The 21166-nt window shown below is 59.7% G+C and overlaps 2 protein-coding genes across 15 annotated transcripts in view; one reads left to right on the top strand and one right to left on the bottom strand.

The window, feature by feature from the left end:
- Nucleotides 1–15435, top strand: part of KCNAB2 (potassium voltage-gated channel subfamily A regulatory beta subunit 2) — a 107011-nt gene extending 91576 nt beyond the window's left edge. For 6 of the 11 annotated variants that reach the window (XM_017542726.2, XM_017542729.2, XM_037743548.1 and 3 more), the window contains 10 exons: nt 1944–1988; nt 3445–3488; nt 4831–4917; nt 5677–5721; nt 8789–8874; nt 9711–9831; nt 9942–10036; nt 10970–11090; nt 11523–11611; nt 12744–15435. In XM_017542726.2, coding sequence (XP_017398215.1) covers nt 1944–1988; nt 3445–3488; nt 4831–4917; nt 5677–5721; nt 8789–8874; nt 9711–9831; nt 9942–10036; nt 10970–11090; nt 11523–11611; nt 12744–12833 — 823 coding nt within the window. In that variant the 3' untranslated portion in view covers nt 12834–15435. The remainder of the gene's footprint in view (nt 1–1943; nt 1989–3444; nt 3489–4830; nt 4918–5676; nt 5722–8788; nt 8875–9710; nt 9832–9941; nt 10037–10969; nt 11091–11522; nt 11612–12743) is intronic. The other 5 variants (XM_017542731.2, XM_017542733.2, XM_017542732.2 and 2 more) reach the window with 1 other exon arrangement.
- A 3913-nt stretch (nt 15436–19348) lies between these two features.
- CHD5 (chromodomain helicase DNA binding protein 5) overlaps nt 19349–21166 on the bottom strand; it is a 74168-nt gene continuing 72350 nt past the window's right edge. For 3 of the 4 annotated variants that reach the window (XM_017542706.2, XM_017542705.2, XM_017542709.2), the window contains 4 exons: nt 20883–21046; nt 20662–20776; nt 20501–20554; nt 19349–19700 (listed from right to left, as the gene is read on the bottom strand). In XM_017542706.2, the coding sequence (XP_017398195.1) occupies nt 20547–20554; nt 20662–20776; nt 20883–21046 (287 nt within the window). In that variant the 3' untranslated portion in view covers nt 19349–19700; nt 20501–20546. The remainder of the gene's footprint in view (nt 19701–20500; nt 20555–20661; nt 20777–20882; nt 21047–21166) is intronic. The other variant, XM_017542707.2, reaches the window with a different exon arrangement.

Consider the following 21166-nt stretch of genomic DNA (forward strand, 5'->3'; position numbering starts at 1 on the left):
TGCCTCCACCCCCTCCTCAGCCTCCACCCCACCTTAGTCTCCACCCCCACCTTAGCCTCCACCTCCAAGTCATCCAGAGACCCTGAACACCAAGGTCCCCGCTTGCAAAGAGGTGGGCCAAAAAGAGCTTGGAGTGAGAACTCCCTGACGGGCCTGGGTACAGCAGAGGGGTGCTGCTACAGAAGATGGGGTGCAAAGCCCTTCCACCTCTTCAGGTGGAGCACTTAGGGTCAGGGGAGCCAGCTTGCCAGAGAGAGGATGGCTCAGAGAGCCCGTAGACGGGGGCTGGATCCCACCCTGCACCCTGTCCACAGGACCTTAGCAAGAGCCTCCCCCTCTCCGGAGCTCGCTGCTCCCCTCTGTAAGGGAGTGTGTGTCAGACCTCCCTGGCGGGCTATCCTGAGGGTCAGTGGCCCCAAGTCTGAAAATCATTCATCCAGCTTAGGGCTGGACATGCCACACTCGCCTGGGAAGTGGCAGCCCTCCAGCAGGGACCTTGGGAGTGGTCCCCGGGTGTGATGGAGCCCAAGGGTCACAGATTAGGGGCCATCCACCCTGGTCTCCCAGGAGCCTTTGGACCTTTCTTAGGCCAAGGTCATCACCCTCCCTGGGACCAACTGGGATCAGCACTTCCTACATTTTGGGGGCTCCCCAGACCCCTGGACACAGCTTTATCTGAAGGGGCTGACAAGCCCCAGTGCCCTGTTTCTTAATAAATGTTTCTTTATTTTCAGAAACATCAGAAGCAATTACAAAGTTGGTCCTCCCTCCTTCCTCCCCTCTGAGGGCCATTTGCTGGGCAGCTCCCACCCCCTCCCCCATGGATTCCTGACACCCCTTCTTGTCCCATCAAATTTGTTTCTTGGCAACTCACAAATTCCTCCTCACCCCTTAGTGAAAGGAAATTGCACGTATTACAAATCCCCGACCGTGTCTTTAGTGAATGCACATGGAGGTAGTATGTGGTGGTTCCTCTGCCTGGAGGTGACGCTGCCCTGGCCAGAGCTCGGTGGCTGATGCTTCGGGGGCAAAGGAGGCCTCCTGCCCCAGCCTCGTGAGCTGCTTCCCCAACCAGCCAGGACCCGTGTGGGAAAGAAGCTCAGCCATGGGGCACCAGGAGGTCATTGTCACCCCCAGATGAGGGGTATCCCTTCCTCTGGGAGGGGTCAAAGTCAAATGTGGCCAGGAGGGGCCATCATTATCCCCCATCCCACCAGGACAAAGCCACTGGTATGAGCGTTGCCTTGTGTGAACTCAGAGCAGAAGAACAAATTCCTTCCCTTCACTCTGCTCAAGCCCAAACCCTCAGAGTTCTCTGCCTCAGCTACTCAAACCCAGAACCCCATTAGTCTGGCCACACTTGGGCCCCCTGTGCCACCCTCCCTCCCTCGGTGCCCCACACGTTCCCTCGACCAGGCTGTCCCACACAGGTCTGCAACACACGTCACATTCTGTAGGGAACGTTGCCAACAGCTTCCCTGCCTGCCTCCCGCCTGAATCTTGCCATCCTCAACTCCTGCCAGAGCCCCCCGAGCCCACCCCTGCCCCCTGGCCTACACCCGGCCTCCTCCGGCCTTGACTCTTGCCACTTCCTCTACCTGGACCAAATCCATGCGCCCCAGGATTCGCTGAGCCAGGCCCCCTCCTACATCCTGGGCAGAAGGCATCTGCTCCGGGATCCTGTCACACTGGGCACCCCACTGTCCAACTCCCCCTGCCTGACACACAGTTACAGCCTCAGCGGCTGCCTCCTGGTTCAATGAGGAACCCACGTACCCCAGCTTGGCATGTGGTACACATCAAAAGATGGGGAAGTGCCCATTTTATGGCCCAGGCTCCCAGGCTTTCAGGACCTTTGTGTGAGAGATGAGGATTTCGGGGATGAAGGAGGACCCCCAGGGACCGGGCCCCATCACATTCCTTCCTTCTCTTCTGTTCCGCAGGCGGTCCAGCCTCGTCATCACCACCAAGATCTTCTGGGGCGGAAAGTAGGTGCAACAGCGGGCGAAGCTTCCAGCCCAGGCCCAGCAGCCACGGCCCCACGCTCCCCAGAGACCCCTAACCTAGAAGGCTCCTGGGTGGGGGGAGGACAGTCTTCCTTGGGAAGGGGGAGTGGTCGGGGTCCACCCTGGACAGGCCCTGGCCCAGTGCTGTTTCCTGTCCCCAGCGGGGGCACAGCTGGCATTGGTGCAGCCACCAGCTATGCCTGGAGCCTGTCCCTGTTAAGGGACATCAAATCAAAAAAAATAGCTGTGGCTGAGTTTGCCTTTTACAAAAACCTTGCTTAACTTTTCTTTTTACTTACATGGATTATTTTTTTCCTGGTCACTTCGGTAACATCATAAAAATTATGGAAAACAGAAAATTTGTGAACTGCCCAAACCACTCCAAATCCCATGCGCCACCTGTCAGCCCTGCAGGGCTCCAGGTGTCTGCTCCATAGTTTCTGGGGGCTGGACACACTTGGGCTCATAGGAATTACAACTACAATTCATTTATTCTTTTTTTTTTTTTTTTTTTTGAGACAGGGTCTCACTTTGTCGCCCAGGTTGAAGCACAGTGGCGTGATCGTGACTCACTGTAGCTTCAAACTCCTGGGCTCAAGCGATCCTCCCACCTCAGCCTCCTGAGTAGCTGGGACCACAGGCATGTGCCACCATGCCTGACTAATTTGTCCTTTTTCTTTCTCTCTTTTTCTTTCTTTGTTTCTCTGTTTCTTTTTTTGACAAGATCTCACTTTGTCATTCAGTCTGGGGTACAGCGGTATAGCCCCGGCTCACTGCAGCCTCGACCTCCTGGGTTCTCAACCCTCCTGCCTCAAGTAGCTGGTTCAACAGGCACATGCCACCATGCCCAGCTAATTTTTTTGTTTTGTGTGTATTTTGTAGAGATGGGTTTCATCATGTTGTCCAGGCTGGTCTCAAACTCCTGAGCTCAAGTAATCTGCCCACCTCAGCCTCCCAAAGCACTAGGATTACAGGTGTGAGCCACCACATCTGGCCTTAATTTGTCCTTTTTTAAGATAAGGGGTCTCACTATGTTGCCCAGGCTGGTCTTGAACTTCTGGGCTCAAATGATCCTCCTGCCTTAGACTCCCAAAGTGCTGGGATTACAGGCACGAGCCACTGTACCCAGCCTGATTCATTCTTAATTTTCTAAAAAAATTAAGTCCAAATCAAACAGACAGGTTAAGTTGAAAAACAAAAGCTCCCTCATCCCCTACGGCTGCCCACCTCCCCTCTAAGCCCTGTGATCAGGCTTCCCCCGGGCCTCTGGGAATTCAACTCTGTAGCCTCGGGTACCTACCTCCGATATGAAATCCGACTGCACATGGCATTTGCTGACCCAGTTTTAGCACCTAACATCACATCATAAATGTTTTCTGGGAGGGGTCAAGGCACCAAAACCGCTGGCAATATCACACGCTGTCGGCCTGTTTTTCAGGGCGGAGACGGAGCGGGGCCTGTCCAGGAAGCACATAATTGAAGGTGAGGATGTGCTTGGGCACCTCAGGGCCCACACCTGTGGGATCATCAGCAGAGGCCAACATGAAGACAGCACAGTGCCCGACCCCTCAGTTACCCGACCGAGCGCCCAATCCCGAGGCACCCAGTGCTCTGGCCTGACCCTCTGCTTCCACCCCAGGCAGCACAGGGGGACCCTGTCGGGAACGAGGGCAGCTGGTGGCTGAGCACAGACCAGCCTGGGTTTCAGTCCAGGTTCGGCCCACATTGGCTGAGTGGGTCTTCAGCAAGGGGCACCCTGCCCCCGCCTCTCCCACAGTACTGTGCAGTGGGGACAGTAAGAGCACACCCCAGCGAGGGTGGCTGGGATGCCCACAGTGCCCAGGAAAAGGTGCACGCCACACAGCCCCAACTCAGCACTCCCGGGCACGGGAGCGAGGCGGCGGGCATCCGGCTCTTGCTGCATTTTTATTATCTTCATGCCTTTGCCCTCTGTGTGCATTTTCTTCAAGGTAATAGACCACTCCATTGATAATCACCTAGGGGGCTTGCCACCCGCTCCCATCCTCCCCATCCCCAACCCAGAATTTCACTCTGCCAACTGTGTGTCCTAAGCTGCCCTAAGCACTCACGGGCGGCTTGGGCGTTTTAGACACCATTGCCATTGTTTTTGTTTTTGAAACGGAGTTGCACTCTTGTCGCCCAGACTGGAGTACAGTGGCACAATCTCGGCTCACCACAACCTCCGCCTCCCGAGTTCAAGCGATTCTCCTGCCTCAGCCTACTGAGTAGCTGGGATTACAGGTGCCCGCCACCACATCTGGCAAATTCTTTTTTTTTTTTTTTTTTTTTTTTTTTTTGTATTTTTAGTAGAGACAGCATTTTACCATGTTGGCCAGGCTGGTCTCGAACCCCTGACCTCAAGTGATCCGCCCACCTCTGCCTCCCAGAATGCTGGGATTACAGGCAAGAGCCCCCGTGCCTGGCCATAGACACTATTGCCTTTGGTGGGAGGGGCAGCAGGTGTAGCCTTCCTCCCTCCACATGTGCTAGATGACGTGCTCTCCCTGTTGTAACACAGTGGCCTCAGAGGAGGGCGTGCTGTCTAGGGGGAGGAGGGGCTCCCCTCACTTAGTTGAGGACGTGCGGCCTGTGGCCCCCGACATCCTCCTGAAGGCGAGACCCTCCCACCCCACTCTCCACCTGTGCTGAGGCATTTCACCACCTCCAGAAGCTTCCGGAGCTTCCAGATGCCAGGGGCCTCTTCTCCATCTCTTGTTCCCTGAGCTGGGCATGGAATGGAGCGGCCCGGGTGTCTGTGGAGGTGCAGCCACAGCGGTGATGCCCCCGCCCGGTCCTCCCCCAGGTCTGAAAGCTTCTCTGGAGCGGCTGCAGCTGGAGTATGTGGACGTGGTATTTGCCAACCGCCCGGACCCCAACACCCCGATGGAAGGTAGGTGGTCTGCGGTGGCGCTGCAGGTCAGGCCTGGGCGGCATCCAAAGGGTCTGAACCTTCGGTTGTGGAGGCGGCCAGCATGGGCCCTGCTGGGCATCTGGGTGAGCCATGAGAGGAGGCTGGGTCCGGGTGGGGGTCGAGGGGCCAGGCTTCCCCACAGTGGGGGTGAGCTCAGCCTCTGGCTGCCAACCACCTCCAGCCCGAGTCCCTGTCCTTGCTTTGTACCCCAGCGGATCCCCACCACCCTGCCCCACCCTCCCAGTCAAAGCCGCACTGGAAATGTCCCCTCCCCCTGCAGCTGCTGTTTTGCAGCTAAGTGAAGTCACTCGTGGGGACTCCAACTGCGGTATTCTCTCCATTCATGATCCGTGGAGAGGCTTAGGGGTCTTTTTTTGCTCTGGGGATAAATAGAGGGAAAAAAATTCTGTGCTTTTCATGGTTTTGGTTACTTTGGCGGTTTTTATTCTTTCTCCTCCTGTGACCTCCGCCCCTCCGCTCCCCCATCCTCCTGCTACAGGTGTCCTTCTATGTCTGCTTTGCTGCTTCAGGGACCTGAAAATTAAGTTGTGTTCCAGTTATTGTTTTCATATGCTCATGTGAGCGCGCACGTGCGAGCGTGGATATATTTTTTCCTTTTTAACTAAACTCGTGCTCCGCGCGGGGCTTTGTGCTTCCCTCTGCGCCTTTGTCGTGCCCCGCCTCTCAGTGCTCCCAGCTATCAACTCTGGTCTCTTTAAATCTTTCTTTTATCACCAGGGGACCCATTTAGTTCCTCCAAGTCAAGGACATTCATCATAGAAGGTACACAGTGCCCCCGGCCTGACTATTGACTTCTGAGCTGCATTTTATGAGACAGTATTTTTAAGTACATGATTCTTTCACCCCATGACAAACTTCTCCATAAAATGCATAAAACGGGGAAAGAGCACCCTGTGAGAACACCTTGCAAGTGAAGGAAAGCAAAGTGGTGTTGGAGCCCCCAGCCCCCAACCCCCGTCATCTCATTCCTCCTCCTCTCCGTTCCTGCGCATGTCCCCACCCCTGGGCTTGACTGCTGTGCTCCGTGGCGGCCGGGGGTCCTCCTGATCGGAGGATGCTGCGATCCCCACCTGGAGCCTTGACCCTGGATGGTGCCATGGGAAGGGTTGGGGAAGACCAGGTTTCCACAAGGCGCAAACCTGTCAGGGACCCCAGAACATGTAGCCCTCACTGAGTCTTAGCTCCTCCACGGTTTGCATTCACTAAGCTCCTGTCTCTTCTGGAGGCAAAGAACACCTGGCTTGGCAGGCTGCCCCATCCACAGCACGCTGCTCCTCGGACGGCATGCTGGCTGTGTGTCCCCTCGGCGGGCAGGGCCCCTGCCTCTCACCAGGTGGCCAAATCTCTCCATCAACATGAAGTCGTTTTCCTCCTGGAAGAATAACCAGGGACTTCTGAAACCAGGGAGCAGCCTCGGGCCACATGTGGCCTCTCTGCCCTTTCCACAGCTAAGGGCCCAAGGACCCCACCCCAAGGGCGGGCGTTGGTCTCCTGGGCCTGGGCCCCTGTCTGCCAACTGGCACTGCCACCTGACCTCCCATGTATTATTTGTGACATGGCAGGAGTTACCATGGGTTTTGGCAGCAGCTAGAAAGATTAAGTCCTCCTACTTCTGTTCAGCAGCATTAAATATTGAGGTGAAGGAAAGTTGTCCCTAATTGTCCCTGCACCTGGGGCCACTGATACCACGCTTGGGCACAAGCGCTGGGTGTTCCCTGGTGTGGCCCCTGTCCAGCCTGCTTCTGCCCAGATCCTCCAGGGAGCCCAGGGGCCTTTGCCTAGGACCCCCCACCCCAGGACAGCCAGGGGTTCCTGCAGGCTCCTGCCCGTCAGCCCTGTCTCCCCGTCGCTGCATGGAAGGGGCGCCCCAGGGCAGTGTGCGGTTTCACTGGCTGGGACCTTGGTGACCTGAGACAGCTGGCGGGGAGGGAGAGTGAGGGAACAGGCTGGCCTGGGGGCCTTGGCTTCCCTCTCTCGAGCATGTGGACCTTAGCCTTGGCTGAACAGACCCGGGAACTCGTGCTGCATGGTCACAGGTGCCCCGAGAGTGTTTCTAAAAATCTTCACGAGGCCGCCAGGCCCAGAGCCTGGACCGGGGCAGGATGTAGTCGGAGATCCTCCTGGGAGCCTCAGGTTCTCCTCAGACCTTCCCCAGCAGACCTATTGGTGTTGGCTGTTAAAGCAGGTGGTCCAGGGAGGTGGCCCTGAAAGGTCAGACTCCCTCCCAGATCTCCACCCCCAGGAGGGGACAGAGACGGTTCCCAGGAGCCTCTGGGAACAACCTCTGACCTTGGAAGGAAGCAGAAAGCAGGGCTGGGCCTGCAAGCGTGGAAGCCGAGGGGGGTTTGCCAGGGGTCTTGGGTGAGTCTGCCGAGACCACCGCTCCAGAAACCCCAGTGGCCTCAGCTCTAGCCTTTAGGAGGCCCCAGGTTCTGTTCAGGGTGGATCTCAATAAAGGGGCGCTTAGGAGCAACCCCAAAAACAGAAGTCGACAGGAAGCCAGCGCTGCCACTCCATGGCCTCATTGCCATTCCGAGGTGGCGCCTGCAGAGCAAGCCCAGCATCCTCCATCCTTCCTTCCTTCCCATCGGCCCCACTCCCAGCCATTTTCAGGACCTCAGCTTCCCCGAAACATGGGCAGAGAACAAGCAGGCACTTAGGGAGAGCCGGGGCTTTTCCAGGGTCAATGTCATTGCTGTTTTTAGAAACACTTGCACCCCACTTCACTCCCACACTGCCTTTGGCAGTCCAACTTGCAAGCACTGTATCAGACCCGTGAGAAACTGGAGGCACAGTCCGTCACCCCGCAAAGCTAAGAGGCTTCTGAAATCCGAAATGTTGAGGCCAAGTTCTGTTTTTAAAATCACATCCCCATGAGGCTGAGGGAGCTATAACCACCAAATTGTTATGTCTCAAAAACATTTTTGAATACTGGGAAGAATCCGCCGTGTCGCTGGGGCGAGGGTCCCTCCTCTCTTCTTTAAAAAGCCAGCATGGAGTCTCTGAGATTTTGTCCTCAGGGCTTAGGTGTCTCTGCCATCCACGATTCAGGTTGTTCCCAGGGCTTGTGGAGCATCAAAACTGTTCCACTCCAGGCCATGGCCCCTTACAGGAGGAGCACCCAGACCCCTGTGGCCCTGGGATCTCTCCTTGTCAGGGACAGGCAGGTTGGGACTCTGGCCTGGTGCTGGGCTGCTTTGAGAACCTGGGCTTTCCAAGCCTGCTTCTCAGTCTCCTGGACATGAGAGAAGCTCGGCTCGAAGCCCTGTCCTCCAGGACCACACGGCACCCCAGTCCTGCCGCTTCCCCTTCTCCAGTCTGCTGTCTATTCCAGTGAGAATTTGGGATAGCCCAAAATAGGAATCCAGAAACAGGCGAAAACACGTCTCCCTCCTGCTGCCAATCGGACGGTAGCTTGAATGCATTCACCTGGTCCTTCCTAAGTGATCAAGGCGCCAGAGTCTTCCCGAGACCAGAGAAGCCCCAATTCTAGAGTCCACAGCCACCTTCATTCTTTGATGTCCCCTCTAATCTGCCATAGAAACATCACAGTCCATCCATAACCCATTTTTCAACATTTCCATAGGCCTGTAACCAGTCAGGGAAATGGTTTTCAAGACCAGCTTCTAGGATTGTGGTTTATTTTTCTCTTTCATCCCAAAAAACCCCTCCCACACCCAACTTCGGAGCCAGAAGTACACTGCTTGCAAGACATGTTCGCAGCCCCTGTCCCTCCTCCCAGCCTCCTGCCTGCATCTGCAGAATGTCCCGAGGCTGGCCCAGAGCCCCAGCCACCCCCCACCTGCAATTTCGCCTTCTCTCACGACAGAGACCGTCCGCGCCATGACCCACGTCATCAACCAGGGGATGGCCATGTACTGGGGCACGTCACGCTGGAGCTCCATGGAGATCATGGTACGGCGACCGCGCAGTGTGTGTGTGTCCAGGCACGGGCTCCTGGCATAGGCTGCCCACGGAGACCCCAAGGCTCTGGCAGGGTCTGTGCCTTTGGTCCCAACTGCACCAATGCCCAGGAGCTAAGGGAGGGACAGGATGGTGGAGTGTGGTGGTTATGTATGCAGTCCTCGAAGACCGGGATTCCACGTGAATCCCAGCGCTGTGTGGCCCTGGACAAATGGCTTAACCTCTCTGAGCTTGTTTACCCATCTGTAGAACACGTCTGCTGGGTGAGTCCTCATGGGGCAACCTGAGGAGTCCCTGAGAGAGCCAATGTGAAGCTCTTAGCAGACATCCTAGAGTTCAGGGAGCACTCGGGGGTAATAACAACACCGGCCACTTCCACTATGTGCCAGGCGCTGTTAGGTTCAAGGGCTGCACAGGGACCCACTCGAATGCCATCTTCACAGTGCCTTACCAGGTGATGCCACAGGCAGCCCATTTTTCAGATGTGGATGTTGCAGCACAGAGAGGTTCAGTAACGTGCCAAGGTCACACAGCTTGGGCCAAGATTGGCATCCAGGCTGTGTGGCTCAGAGCCTGGGCTGCTCATAACTGGACCCTCCAGCCTAGACATCCCACCATCCACCCTCTTTTCCCAGCTTACCAGGGCCTCGTTGGCTCCCAGGAGAAGTAGGAGTGTGAGCAGCGGGGAGACCCACTGCTGCAACCCAGGCTGCAGCTGCCAGACCAGCCTGTCCCGGGCACGCCTTGGTGCCCCCTCCCTGGCTACCCCAGAAGCCCCCTACCCGCTCAAGGTCAGGGGCCACTGGGGTCCATTTCTGCCTTCACAGGAGGCCTACTCGGTGGCCCGGCAGTTCAACCTGACCCCGCCCATCTGCGAGCAGGCTGAGTACCATATGTTCCAGCGCGAGAAGGTGGAGGTCCAGCTGCCAGAGCTGTTCCACAAGATAGGTGGGCACCCCAGGCCCTCACCCGCCCCACCCCCACCCTCGGGCCCTCGCCCCGCCCCACCCCCCACCCTCCGGCCCAGGGCTTGACTCCACCTGCTTTTCCTCTCTCAGGAGTGGGTGCCATGACCTGGTCGCCTCTGGCCTGCGGCATCGTTTCTGGCAAATACGACAGTGGCATCCCGCCCTACTCAAGAGCCTCCCTGAAGGTGAAGGAGCGGCCTGGTGGGGAGGGACGGGCAGAGGACAGGCGTTTTGGAGGGGAGGGACCTTTGGGCCAACCACATTGGTGCTGGGTGGGGCTTCGGGTGCTGAAGCTGCTCCCACCTCGGTCTGCTGGGGACGGGATCCTTGGCATGAGAACATGGAGCCCCTTCTGGCCAGACCCCATGTCTAGAGGGGCTGCCCCGCCTTTGGCACAGGCCCCAGTGAGGAGGCCCTTTCACATATCCCCCCACCTTTGCCCCTCACCACAGTTCAGCATTCACTGATCCGCCACTACTGAGACCCCTGGGCCTGGGCGCAGGGATAGGGGTTGCAGAGCCACACGGAGGTGACCCTGGGACAGGCGCCTCTTCCCTCCACACAACCTCCTGGTGGGGACTCAGGAGGGTCCCCATTCTACAGGATCTGCGGAATGAGGAGCAGGCCAAGAAAGCCTGCCCAGCCAGCAGACTCCGCACTGGGGCCCCCACCAGCAGCACGGCCCGGCCCCCCACTCCTCCCATCCCACGGCAAGGGCAGGACACCCCCCAGGAGGCCCTGCAATCCTCTGGGAGGGATGGCTGGGGAGAAGGCACTCCCCTAGGGCCGGGAGGTTCTTCTGGGCCGCAGGAGGCCGCCAAGGCCCCAGGCTGCCAAGCTCCCTAAGAGAAGGAAAGCCGGCACCTCGCCTCCTTGTCCTGGCTGGGGATTGGGCCAGCACCACAGTCTCTGCATTCCAGAGCCTGGACAGGCCCCGCTCATCCACCTGCCCGTGCCCAGCCCACTGTCCACTCTCCCTGCTTGAGAGGCCTGGGGCAGGGGCACTGTCCTGGCTTCATGATGAGATGAGCCCTATGAGGGCAAAGGGTCCAGAAGGAATGAGCCCATTGGCCCCCTGCGCTTGGGGTCCAGTGACCTGCTCCCCTCCCCTCAACCAGGGCTACCAGTGGCTGAAGGACAAGATCCTGAGTGAGGAGGGCCGGCGCCAGCAGGCCAAGCTGAAGGAGCTGCAGGCCCTCGCCGAGCGCCTGGGCTGCACCCTGCCCCAGCTGGCCATAGGTAACAAGCCTGGGGGCACCAATGGACCAGTGTCCCTGGGGAGAGAGGGGAGGGATCCCTGGACATCAGCCCCCAGCTGGCCACAGGTGACAGGGCTCTAAGGGGAATGGTTGGGACCCCGTGCCTCTAGGGGGATGTCAGGAGTTCCTGAGGACCTGGGCCACCCCCTCCATCCGACAGCCATGGTAATGGGGCTCCCACTTTTACGGGAAGAGGATGGGGAGCGTTGGGCACTTGGGCCACCTCTCCACCAGGGAGCCCCACGCCCCCTCCAGCCTCCTCTTAGGCACAGCCCCTGCCCAGCACTGCTAGGCTTCCTAAGCACCCTCAGCCCCGAGACTAAGACGCTGGGGCCCAGTCAGGGGCAAGGCGGAGCCATCAGGGACCCCTGCAGTGATTGTCTCTTCCTCACCTCGGGTCTCGCTGACACAGCCTGGTGCCTGAGGAACGAGGGCGTTAGCTCCGTGCTCCTGGGGGCCTCCAACGCAGACCAGCTCATGGAGAACATTGGGGCAATACAGGTGAGTGCGAGAGGCCGTGCTGGGCAGAGTCCCCATCCCAGCTGTGCCCGTCCAGTGCATCCTCCCAGGCTCATCCTGCGTGCCAGGCTCTGTTCCAGGCACTCAGGATGTGTCCGTGAACCATCAGAGCTCTGCTCCTGGAGACCTTGCTTTCCAGCAGGAACAGACATACACACTGACTGCAAGGAACAAGGAGGTTACAATGTGTGCTGGGAGTGGAGGGGCGCCACGGGAGAACCTGGAGGGGAGGGGTGGGGAGCTGGGGCCAGGGACAGTGGCACTGCAGACCGAGGTTCAAGGAGGCCCGTGGGGTGGGCTTGTTGAGAAGGTCATGCTCAAGCAAAGCCTTGAAGAAGCGCAGAGTAAGCCATGCAAATGGCTGACTTCCATCAGCAGAAACCGTCAATGCAAAGGCCCGAGAAGGCGTGGGGCAGAGAGGCAGATCCGAAAGGCACTGCACCCCTCCGGGGACTGGCATGCTGCCGTTGAGTGAGGTGGGACCCTGGGCAAAATTTGGGCAGAGGAGGGCGAGCTGCAGCTCAGCCTGGAAAGGGAGCCTGCTCTCTGGCTGCCCCATCCTGGAGGCTTTGGGAAGCACAGTCCAAGGCAGAGGGCCCTGGTGGGACGAGGCGCTGCAGTTCCAAGACGGGAATGGTGGTAGGATCCTGGACGGCTGGGAAGGCGGGGAAGTGGGGTTGGCTGACCACCTGCTGTTTGTCAGTTTGGGGGTGAGAAATCGAGGTGGAAGCCGGGCCCTGGCTGTATCGCCGGGAAGGCTGTCGGTGCTGCCAGCCGGGGCACGCACAGCCGGAAAGGACAGTCGGATGTGGAAGTCCAGCATCTGGCCTTGGAGTCTGCGTTTTATGGCACTGCTGCCTCCACCCTTACAGGAAGGTTCTAGAGCGCCCTGGCATTTGAGGGGTAGTGCCCAGACCCAGGCATGCTTCCTGTCTGCCCCGAACCTTCGGGAACACAAAAGCAGCACAGCCTCCATCTGCCTCAGATGGAGCCCAGGTGTGATGGGGTAACTCGGGCCTGGCCCACAGACCACCTGGAGGAGCCTCGCCCACCTCCGCCCCCGGCCAGGCCCGTGGTGGGCGGGATTCTGATTCGTTCTTATTCTTGCGCGCAGGTCCTTCCAAAGCTGTCGTCTTCCATTATCCACGAGATTGATAGTATTTTGGGCAATAAACCCTACAGCAAAAAGGACTACAGATCCTAAGCCGCCCCCGCCTGCTCGGACAGTTCCTGTTCCCTCCTAGTCTCTGTTCGCTCGCTTAAGCTGTTTCGAAGCCAAGTAAAGAGTGTGGTTTGCATCAAAGAGAAACACCACACTGTGATGTCATCGGGAAACCATCTCCCAAGTCGCTGCCAGACACCGCCCACTGCTTCGCCAGACCATGTCGAAGTCCCACCTGTGCCGGGAATGGCATTGGTTAGGAAGGACGTCCCAGCCGTCCCACCCCAGCCTGTCACGTCCTCTCATCCTCCAAGAAGAGACCACCCAGCTTTCTGCCAGCCACAGCCACGAGTCCCAAAGTCAAGGCCAGGCCAAGGCCCGGTTGGGTCCTTGGGACAGGCAGGGCCGGCCTCTCCTCCGCTGAGAATCCCTACCTGGTGTGGGGGGAGGGGGAGAGGGGTCTGGCCCATCGAGGGGTCCCTCTTCCAGGGCCTTGTTTGCTGGGGCAGAGCCTCCCCACTGGGGGTCTTCCTCCATCTCCCACTTGCCAAGGACTCCAGGTACAGTCTCGGGGGCCTGACCCCAGATTCCTCCCCCAACCTTCTCTGCTCCAACCCTTCCCACTGGGTCCCCGCAGGAGTCTTGCCTACCAAGCTCGAGCTGGCCCTTGACCCCCACCCACCCCCACCCTTGCTGGCAGGGGCAGGGACCCAGGGGGATTGGCTCCGCAGTCTGGGAGCCACAAAAAGTGTAGGGGTCTGATTTCCAGCTCAGCATCCCACCGCCTTCCGTCCACACACCAGTGATGAGCCTCACACCAGCGAGGCCCAGAGCACTTGGGAGAGGTCCCAGTGGGGGCAGGCCCCTCTGTCCGGCCACCCCTCTGTCCGCCACCCCTCTGTCCTGGCCCCGGAAGGCCCTGTGGTCATGTGCTCTTAGTTGGATGGTGGCTGCTGGCTACATCACGACATGTGGCAGCAGGAGGGCCCTGTGCACAAGGACACATTCCTCTTGGCCCCTGTAGACCTCCTCTAAAGCCACCTCAACCCCAGGCTGCTGTTCTGCGCCAAGGTGGTGGGCTTGGGTTTTGCAGAGAGCATGCTTGGACCTTTTCAGTAAAGAAAGGTCCTTGGGGTTTTCTGTGCTGTGTGCCCAGGACTGGGGGTCTGCAGCCCCCATAATGTAGGCAAAGACCTCAGGGAACCTCTCCCTGGAAAGATGGCCAGGACAGGTGAGCCCTTCCCACTGCCCAGTGCCTGCAACAGACCGGGGAGGGGGAGGGAGGGCAGGGCAAGCCAGAGTGACGCCCCTGTGCAGCCTGGGCCAGAGGGCTGGGGATGCCAAGGAGCCTGCAGGTGCTGAGGTGCCGTCTAGAGTCCCAGGCCTGTGTCCTGAGAAGTACCCAGGCTTTGCTGACTGTGTGGGGCAGGGTTCTCCCAAAGCCGCCCCCACCCCTTGCCAGCAGGCCCCACGGGGAAGCCTGTGCCTCCTGCCCCCAGGGCGAACCTCAGCTGGGGCTCCTCTGTTCCCACCGGAGCCGCTGTTCCAGAAGGCTCCACCCTGCCATCCTGCAGGGACTGCTGTCCTGTCCTGGCCGGGCCGAGGCCTGGGAAGCTATGTGTGAAAGCCACAAAAACCAGCGGGGAGAGGCCGGGTTGAGAGGAGGAGAGGGACACAGCTTCTGCCATTCCCAACCCCCCTTCACGCTGCCCTGGCGTCTAAACCCGGGCCCCTTCTCGTAGACCAACTCCCGAGGTCTCCACCAGTCCTGCTGCCGGCTTCACCAGAAGCAGCCCTGCAGGTGTGGGGCAGGGAAGTCTCCTCCCAATGGAGGTCCCAGCCTGTGGCCCAGGTCCAGGTAGGAGTCGCCTGCTTCCTTCCACGACTAGGTCCTGCAGTGGCCTGTGGTGCCGGAGGGCAGGTGGCCCCCCCTTGCCTTCAGGGAGGGTGGCTGGCCCCATCCCCACTGCCACCCCAGCCCCACCCACTGTTGGAAGAGGGATGGGCGCACGAGGTGGTGCCCAGGGTGGGCACTGCTGCTTAATACAAGCCACACCTGGGGCAGCTGAGCCCTCGAAGGCTGCGAGTTTGCCAAACACAGGGAGGCCGGGCCCCTGGTGAGCTTGGCCGAGGCCCAAGGCCCTGGTGCCAGGATGCAGGCAGCCTGGGGCACAGCTCTTCCCACAGTCTGGCTCCTGGGTGTCCTGTTTGCTCCACACCAAACCGCAGCGAGGGTGTGAGGGCTCTGCCTCCTGGGGCCAGGTCCCCCCACTCGGGAGGGGGGTGTTGGGTGGCACCATCGGAGGAAGTACAGAAGGCCAAGGCCAGTGGGGTCTAGAAAGGGCGGCGCTGGCCCTGCTGGCCGCTGCAGGGCCCCCACTGTTTCTCTCCCACTCAGCCTTGTGGCCAGACCCCAGGTCCCAAGGAGTGACAGGGGCTTCCGCCCATCTTTTGTCCTTGTCCAGTCATGTAAATAATGTGCTTTTTCCTTTTTTTTAACCAACTGTGGTTCCTCAGCTAATTGCATTCCCTACCTAGGCAGAGACTGTCCTATGCCTTGAGCTTCCAAACAAGACTCAGACCACGACTCAGCCACCGTATTTATGGAATGGCAAAATAAAGCCCAAACCCATCGGACTCTGCGCCTTTCTGCTCCTCTCATGTCCTCGGGGTCAGGGCTGGGCCGGGGTGAGGAGGGGAGGAAGAGGCTGCTGGCCCCAGGGCCCCAGGGGCTGGGGCCGCCCCAGAACCTGAGCCTGCAGCTGAGGGCGGGTGGGTTGGAAAGGGCCCGTGGAGAGAGAGAGATCAGGGACAGAGGTTGCGGACAAGGTGGTCAGAAGATCTCTCCCAAGCGAGTCCGCCCAGGGGCCCACAGAGGGTGGGTGCCTCCCCTGCCGCCCCCAACACATTCTTTCACCAGCACCAAGGGTCAGAGCTACTTGCTGGGAGGCTGCTGTTCTCATGGAGACAGAGATCAAGGCCTGGGAAAGCCCTCATGGTACGTGTTTGGGGTGCAGGTGAGAGGGGCCTCACCCCAGCACACCCCTGCTTTGGGCTCCCCTCCTTCCCAGTGAGCCCTGAGCCTCGTGAAATGACCATCCCAGGCAAGAGAAGAAGGCTTCTGGAGACGTCCCCAGCCCCCACCACGCCTCCCTGGCCACAGCCCCCATTCCTATTCTAAATCTTGAATCTTAAGGGAAAAAAAAACTCTGATTAAATCCTTTCCCAAAGGATTTATTAAAACACAGAAAACCAAAACATACACACAGAGTACAAAGTAAAGGTGATTGTGTTGTTCGGTCTCTGTCCGGCCTCCCGCGGGTGAAGACCGGACAAGCCACGGCTCACAGGAGAGCTCGGCTTCCAAAGCTCGACCCCACCCCCACCAGGGCCACCCTGGCTGGGACTCCTGACGTGCCCTGCACCCAGCCCAGGACCCTCCCTTTGCCAGCCTGGGGCTGTGCCTGGGAAAGGGGTCGGCCCCCTCTTAGCCGGGCCTGGGCCAGTGGGGTCTGCTCCCTCCATACCCCTGAACTCAGACCCCACAGGCCAGTGGGACCCCTTCCTCCTCTCCAGGGTGCTTGGGCTCCAATCTCGGCTTGAGGAATTCAGGACACACACACACACCCAACGGGCCCTTTCTGGGTTATCGCACCTAAAAAAATACTTTGTTAAAAAAAAAATCTGAAAATTAAGAAAAAGAAAACAAAAACAATGCCAATGACTGGGCTGACCACCACAACCTGTAAACTTCCAGACACGCAAAACAGGCAGGAGGCGGCCTCCACAACTGATGCCGGGCCTGCCACAGGAGAGCCCTGCAGGAGGGGCCGAGGCCAGGTCACCAAGATGGCATGCCGGCCTCGGCCCCCACCCACGCCCCGTCCCCTGCCCACAGACCCTGGCACACACTGGAGGCTCCAAGTGACCCACAGTTGACCAACTCCACCGGCTTCCAGCTCCCACGTCCCCAAGCCCCCTCTCCAGTCCACCTCCTTGGGCCCTCAAGTGTCCCAGGATGACAGGAGTTGCCGGTGAGGGCTGCCGGTGTCATGGGGCCAAGGCTTGGTCAGCCCCTGACTTGGGCGGGGGAGCACCCGGGGAACTCTGAGAAGGCAGCCCCAAAAGCAGGAGGACTTCCATCGTTTGGGGCAGGGAAAGTCCAGCCCGCCCCTGGCAAAAGCCAAGTTTGCAGGAAACACAGGAGCTTTGGAAGGTGGCTTTCAGGAGGATGTTGCTTCCGCCTCAGGCGTGTATGAGGACCCCACAGACCTGCTCACTCCACCCCGAGTCACCTGAGGCCACGGGGCAATGCCTTCCAAGACTGTGGCCCAAAGGTGGCTCTGCAGAAGCCCTACTCAGCATTGGTTTAAATAAAGTGGCTGGAAATCTCCAATCACAGACTGGTACTTTGGGCTCACACTCATGCCCCAGGCCCCTAATTCTGCCAGCAGCAAAAACCAAACCCAGCCCAGAGATGCCAAAGATACCAATACCACCATCACCACTTTTGGCAGAGATGATTGACAAGCCAAGAAGACACTCGAAGATCTTTTCTCCTCTCCAAACTGGTCAGCCCCAAACCCGCTCTGACTCCAGCAGCCCACCGCTCCCAGGCCACCAGGCTGCCAGCCACAGAGCGCACCACCTCTTCTGGACCAGGCAGTGCAGGGGGCCTGGGCCCGAAGGAGCTCTGGCCAGGCTTTCCTAGGTGCCCAAGTCTAACCAGGCAGAGGAGAAGGGAGCCCTGGCGAGGCCTGGGAGGGAAGCGGAGAGGAAGGGACAGCAAGGCTGCCTGGGAGGAGGGGCTCACAGGGGAGGGGCCATCAGCCCTTGGGATGGAGACACGGACTCCTGCCCTGACTCCCACACACCTCCAGGCCTGCCACTAGGGACCTATCTGCTGTGGGCCAAGGGAGGTGGGCACTGCTCCCAAAGAGGGCCAAGCCAGTGCTGGCCACTGCTTGTTTGGGGACAGGGGCACAGGAGTGAGCTTATGGCAGGTCACCTCGCCTGTGACCCAAGCCAGGAGCCTTTGCTGGGAGGCACGGCAAAGCACACAACGCGCACGTGGAGAAACCACAATGGCTCGTTCAGGGCTTCCCTTCCTGGAGGCAACGTTGGGTGCTGCCCACGCATGGCGGAGTCCGGGCTGCATGTGAGCCTGCTGACAATCATCTCCACCCCCGCGTTCTCCCCACTATGCCCAACTGCAACCTCAGGGTCGGGCTGGCCTTGCAGACCTGGATCCAGCCTGGAGTGTGGGAATGCACCAAGATGGAGGAGTCTTGGGGTCCCACCCTCAGAGAGATCCTCATTATGAGGGAAGCATCTGGGGCTTAGGGAATCTCTCCATTGTCTGCAACACAAGCCGGCGAGTCCTGACCCAGCCTTGGCCCCGCCAGTCCCAGGCAGGCCCTCTCCAGGGAGCAGAGTCCCAGCCCCTGTGGCACTCCCATCCCAGACCCAGCTGGGTTTCTCACGGAGCCCCTTCCTAACACTCCCAGGATTCTGCACCCCAAGGCACCTTCCCTAGGAAGCTCCCAGTTCAAGACTCAGAAATGCCTTCCAGGCTGACCTGGGACCAGGAAGAGGATCAGACACAGACAGGCCTAGGGAGGGCCTGACCTGCTCCCCATCTCCATCCCCAGCTTGGAGGGGCAGGGGCAGGGGAGTGGGTGGGATTCCAACAGCCCACATGTGGGAAGATGGTTTTGGGACTCCAGGGCACTCAAGCAGGAAACAAGGCAGCAAGCCCTCGGTGTGGCGGCTGGGAGGGGTCTGCAGAGGGCACTGGGCCCAGTCCCCTCCAGGCAGAGCTCTCCCCACGCTCTCCAAGAGGGCAGCCTCAGGCAGGAAGTGCCCCAGGAAGGCCTCTCAGGGACAGGAGAATGGGACAAGTCCAGGCTCCCAGGGGCAGCCCAGCTCCACCCCCAGAGGTGGGCAGGGCAGGCATCCCAGAGCACAGGGCAGGGCCAGGGTCTCTTGGGCCAGCTCAGGGACCATGACCCTCCTTTGCTGGGGCATCTGCTGTCACTTAACCACACCTCCGGCAGAAAGCAAACCCCAAACGCAGCAGTGGCTCTGAGGCAAGCGCTGGCCCTCCCGGCACCCCCTCCCTGGGGTCACACGCTTCTGCCTGCCATGAACACAACAGCTGGGGCCACAGGCATCCCACTGGTAACAGAGTTCAGAGCCTTCAAGAGGCATGGGGCCGGGAACAGACGGCTGCTGGCAGAGGACCCCCTCCCCGCAAGGAGACAGCAAACGCCTAGCAGCCTCCAGCCTCAGCAGGAAGGAGGGGAAATGTCAGCCCGGGTCTCACCATCGGGCTGGACATCTGCTCCCCAACCTGCCCTGCCTGGTGCGGGGAGGCTCCAAGTAGGCAGGGGGCTGGAGCAGAAGGAGCAGTCACACAGGTGTAGACAGGACAGGCAGGAGACGCTGAGGGCTCCCAGGGCACCGGGCTCCGTGTCCTCCCGGCTGGGCCGAGCCCACAGGGCAGTGCCAGGGCTTCCTTGCATCTGGAACCCATCGGTAAAGAGAGATGTCAGTACTGCAGGTTCGAATCTTCCATATGTCATCTGACTTTTATCAAGACAAATGTGTTCAAGTCTTCAATAGGAAAGTGCAAAAGATGTACAAATAAATGAAATCTCTTCTAAGAGTCGTCTGGAAAAGGTGGCGAGGGAGCACGTCCGGCGTGGTTGTGGGGGCGACACTGTGTGGAAGAACACTTGAATTATGATGACGTGGCACTTCTGGGCTCTGGCCGCGCCGGGCTGGGCCTCGTCCTCCATGTGATGCCATGAGTCGGTTTCCCTTTTTGTCCCAAGGTGGTGCTGGCTCCTAAAAAGGTGGCAGCTTTTCTCTCCCATGGGGGTCAGGCAGGTGACCCGGCAGGCGTGGCTGCAAAAGGCAAGTAAGTGGGTCATGCAGGTAGGCGGCCAGGCTTCCAGTTACAGGGGCACCAGGGTGGCACCCACAGCCTGCAGCTGCTCCCCCCACTGCCTATCACAACCAGCTAGGACCGGGGGCTTCCCAGCCACAGGCTGTCAGGCCAGGCCATGAGCTACACCCAGAGTGCCAAGAGCACCCAGGAAGCAACAGCTGGCAGGGACAGTGAGCCAGGAAGCCCCTCTGGAGCCTCTGCTGGCAAGCCATAGTTCCCACAGGGACAGACACAGCATGGTGGAGGCTGGAGGCCCCAGAGAAGGCCAGACTGAACTGGCAGTTCCTCTGAAATAAGCCCCCTCTCCTGGCCAATAACCCCCGCAAAACCCTCAGCCACCCTCCTGGTCGTGGGCAGGGAGTGAGGTGTAAGATGAGATGTGATGTCTGCCACCAGCAGGACAGCAGGGACAGGACAGGGCTCCAGGCCGGGGCAGCAGTCCTCTGACTTCCACCGGGAACACGTGTGAAACGGGAGCACACGTGCACACAGGAGCTCACCCAAGTCCACCGACCCCTTCATGTCCTGCCACTCCAGCCTCCCAGCGGACAGACACACTGGCCACAAGGTGGTCCCAGGGCCAAGAGGGCAGGGTAGAGGGGCTCCAGACAGGAGGGTGGCTCCCAAGGCCACCAGAGGCAGTAAAGTCTCCAGGACTTAGGGAGAGGAGTCAAGGACAGGGTGGGGCTGACTGTGGCCAGGCCTGACTGGCCAGCAGTGGGGTGGCGGGAGGAACAGCGGGCCCGGCAGCCCTCACCTCAGCTGGAAATGAGCGCTGCGGCACAGGGAAGTCTCGGGGACGGCTAGATATCTGTCAGAAAGAGAGGGGAGCCGGGCTTGCCTGGCGTCGGCGGCAGCAGGCAGGCCGGGCCCGGCGGGCACCCGTGTGCATGCTGCCCGGAGCGGACGGGCACCTACCGGTCACATAGGGCCCCAGGGGCATCTGGTTGTAGTTGACAATCCCTCCCGGTCCAGGGCCCCGGAAGTTGGGCCCAAAGTTGTTGCTGTACATCTGGGAGGAGCCGAAAGCGCCCTGGAGGCAAGGACTCAGCTTCACAGGTGGCCTCAGGCCCCCCACCCAGCCTCCACCCAGGGGCACGCCAGGGGGTTCGGGCCGGGGTGCACAGGCCGAACCTGACCTGCTGGATGGTGGGGTCCCCGGCACGGTTGGTCAGGCGGCTCAGGATGCTGCGCTCTGACATCTGTAGGCGGGCTGCCACAGGGGGGATTCGGGACAGCATGGATGGCAGCCGGGTCACATCAGCCTTCATGTCACTCAGCAGCTCCTCCAGCTGGTTCAGGACTGTGGCAGGAGGCAGAGGGATGGCAGGATGGAGGGGTGAAGGGGTGGAGGGGTGGAGGGGTGGAAGGGTGGAAGGGTGGAGGGGTGGAGGGATGGAAGGAAGGATGGAGGGATGGAGGG

The sequence above is a fragment of the Cebus imitator genome, unplaced genomic scaffold (assembly GCF_001604975.1).
Source record: "Cebus imitator isolate Cc_AM_T3 unplaced genomic scaffold, Cebus_imitator-1.0 Scaffold145, whole genome shotgun sequence".
Taxonomy (NCBI): Eukaryota; Metazoa; Chordata; class Mammalia; order Primates; family Cebidae; genus Cebus; species Cebus imitator.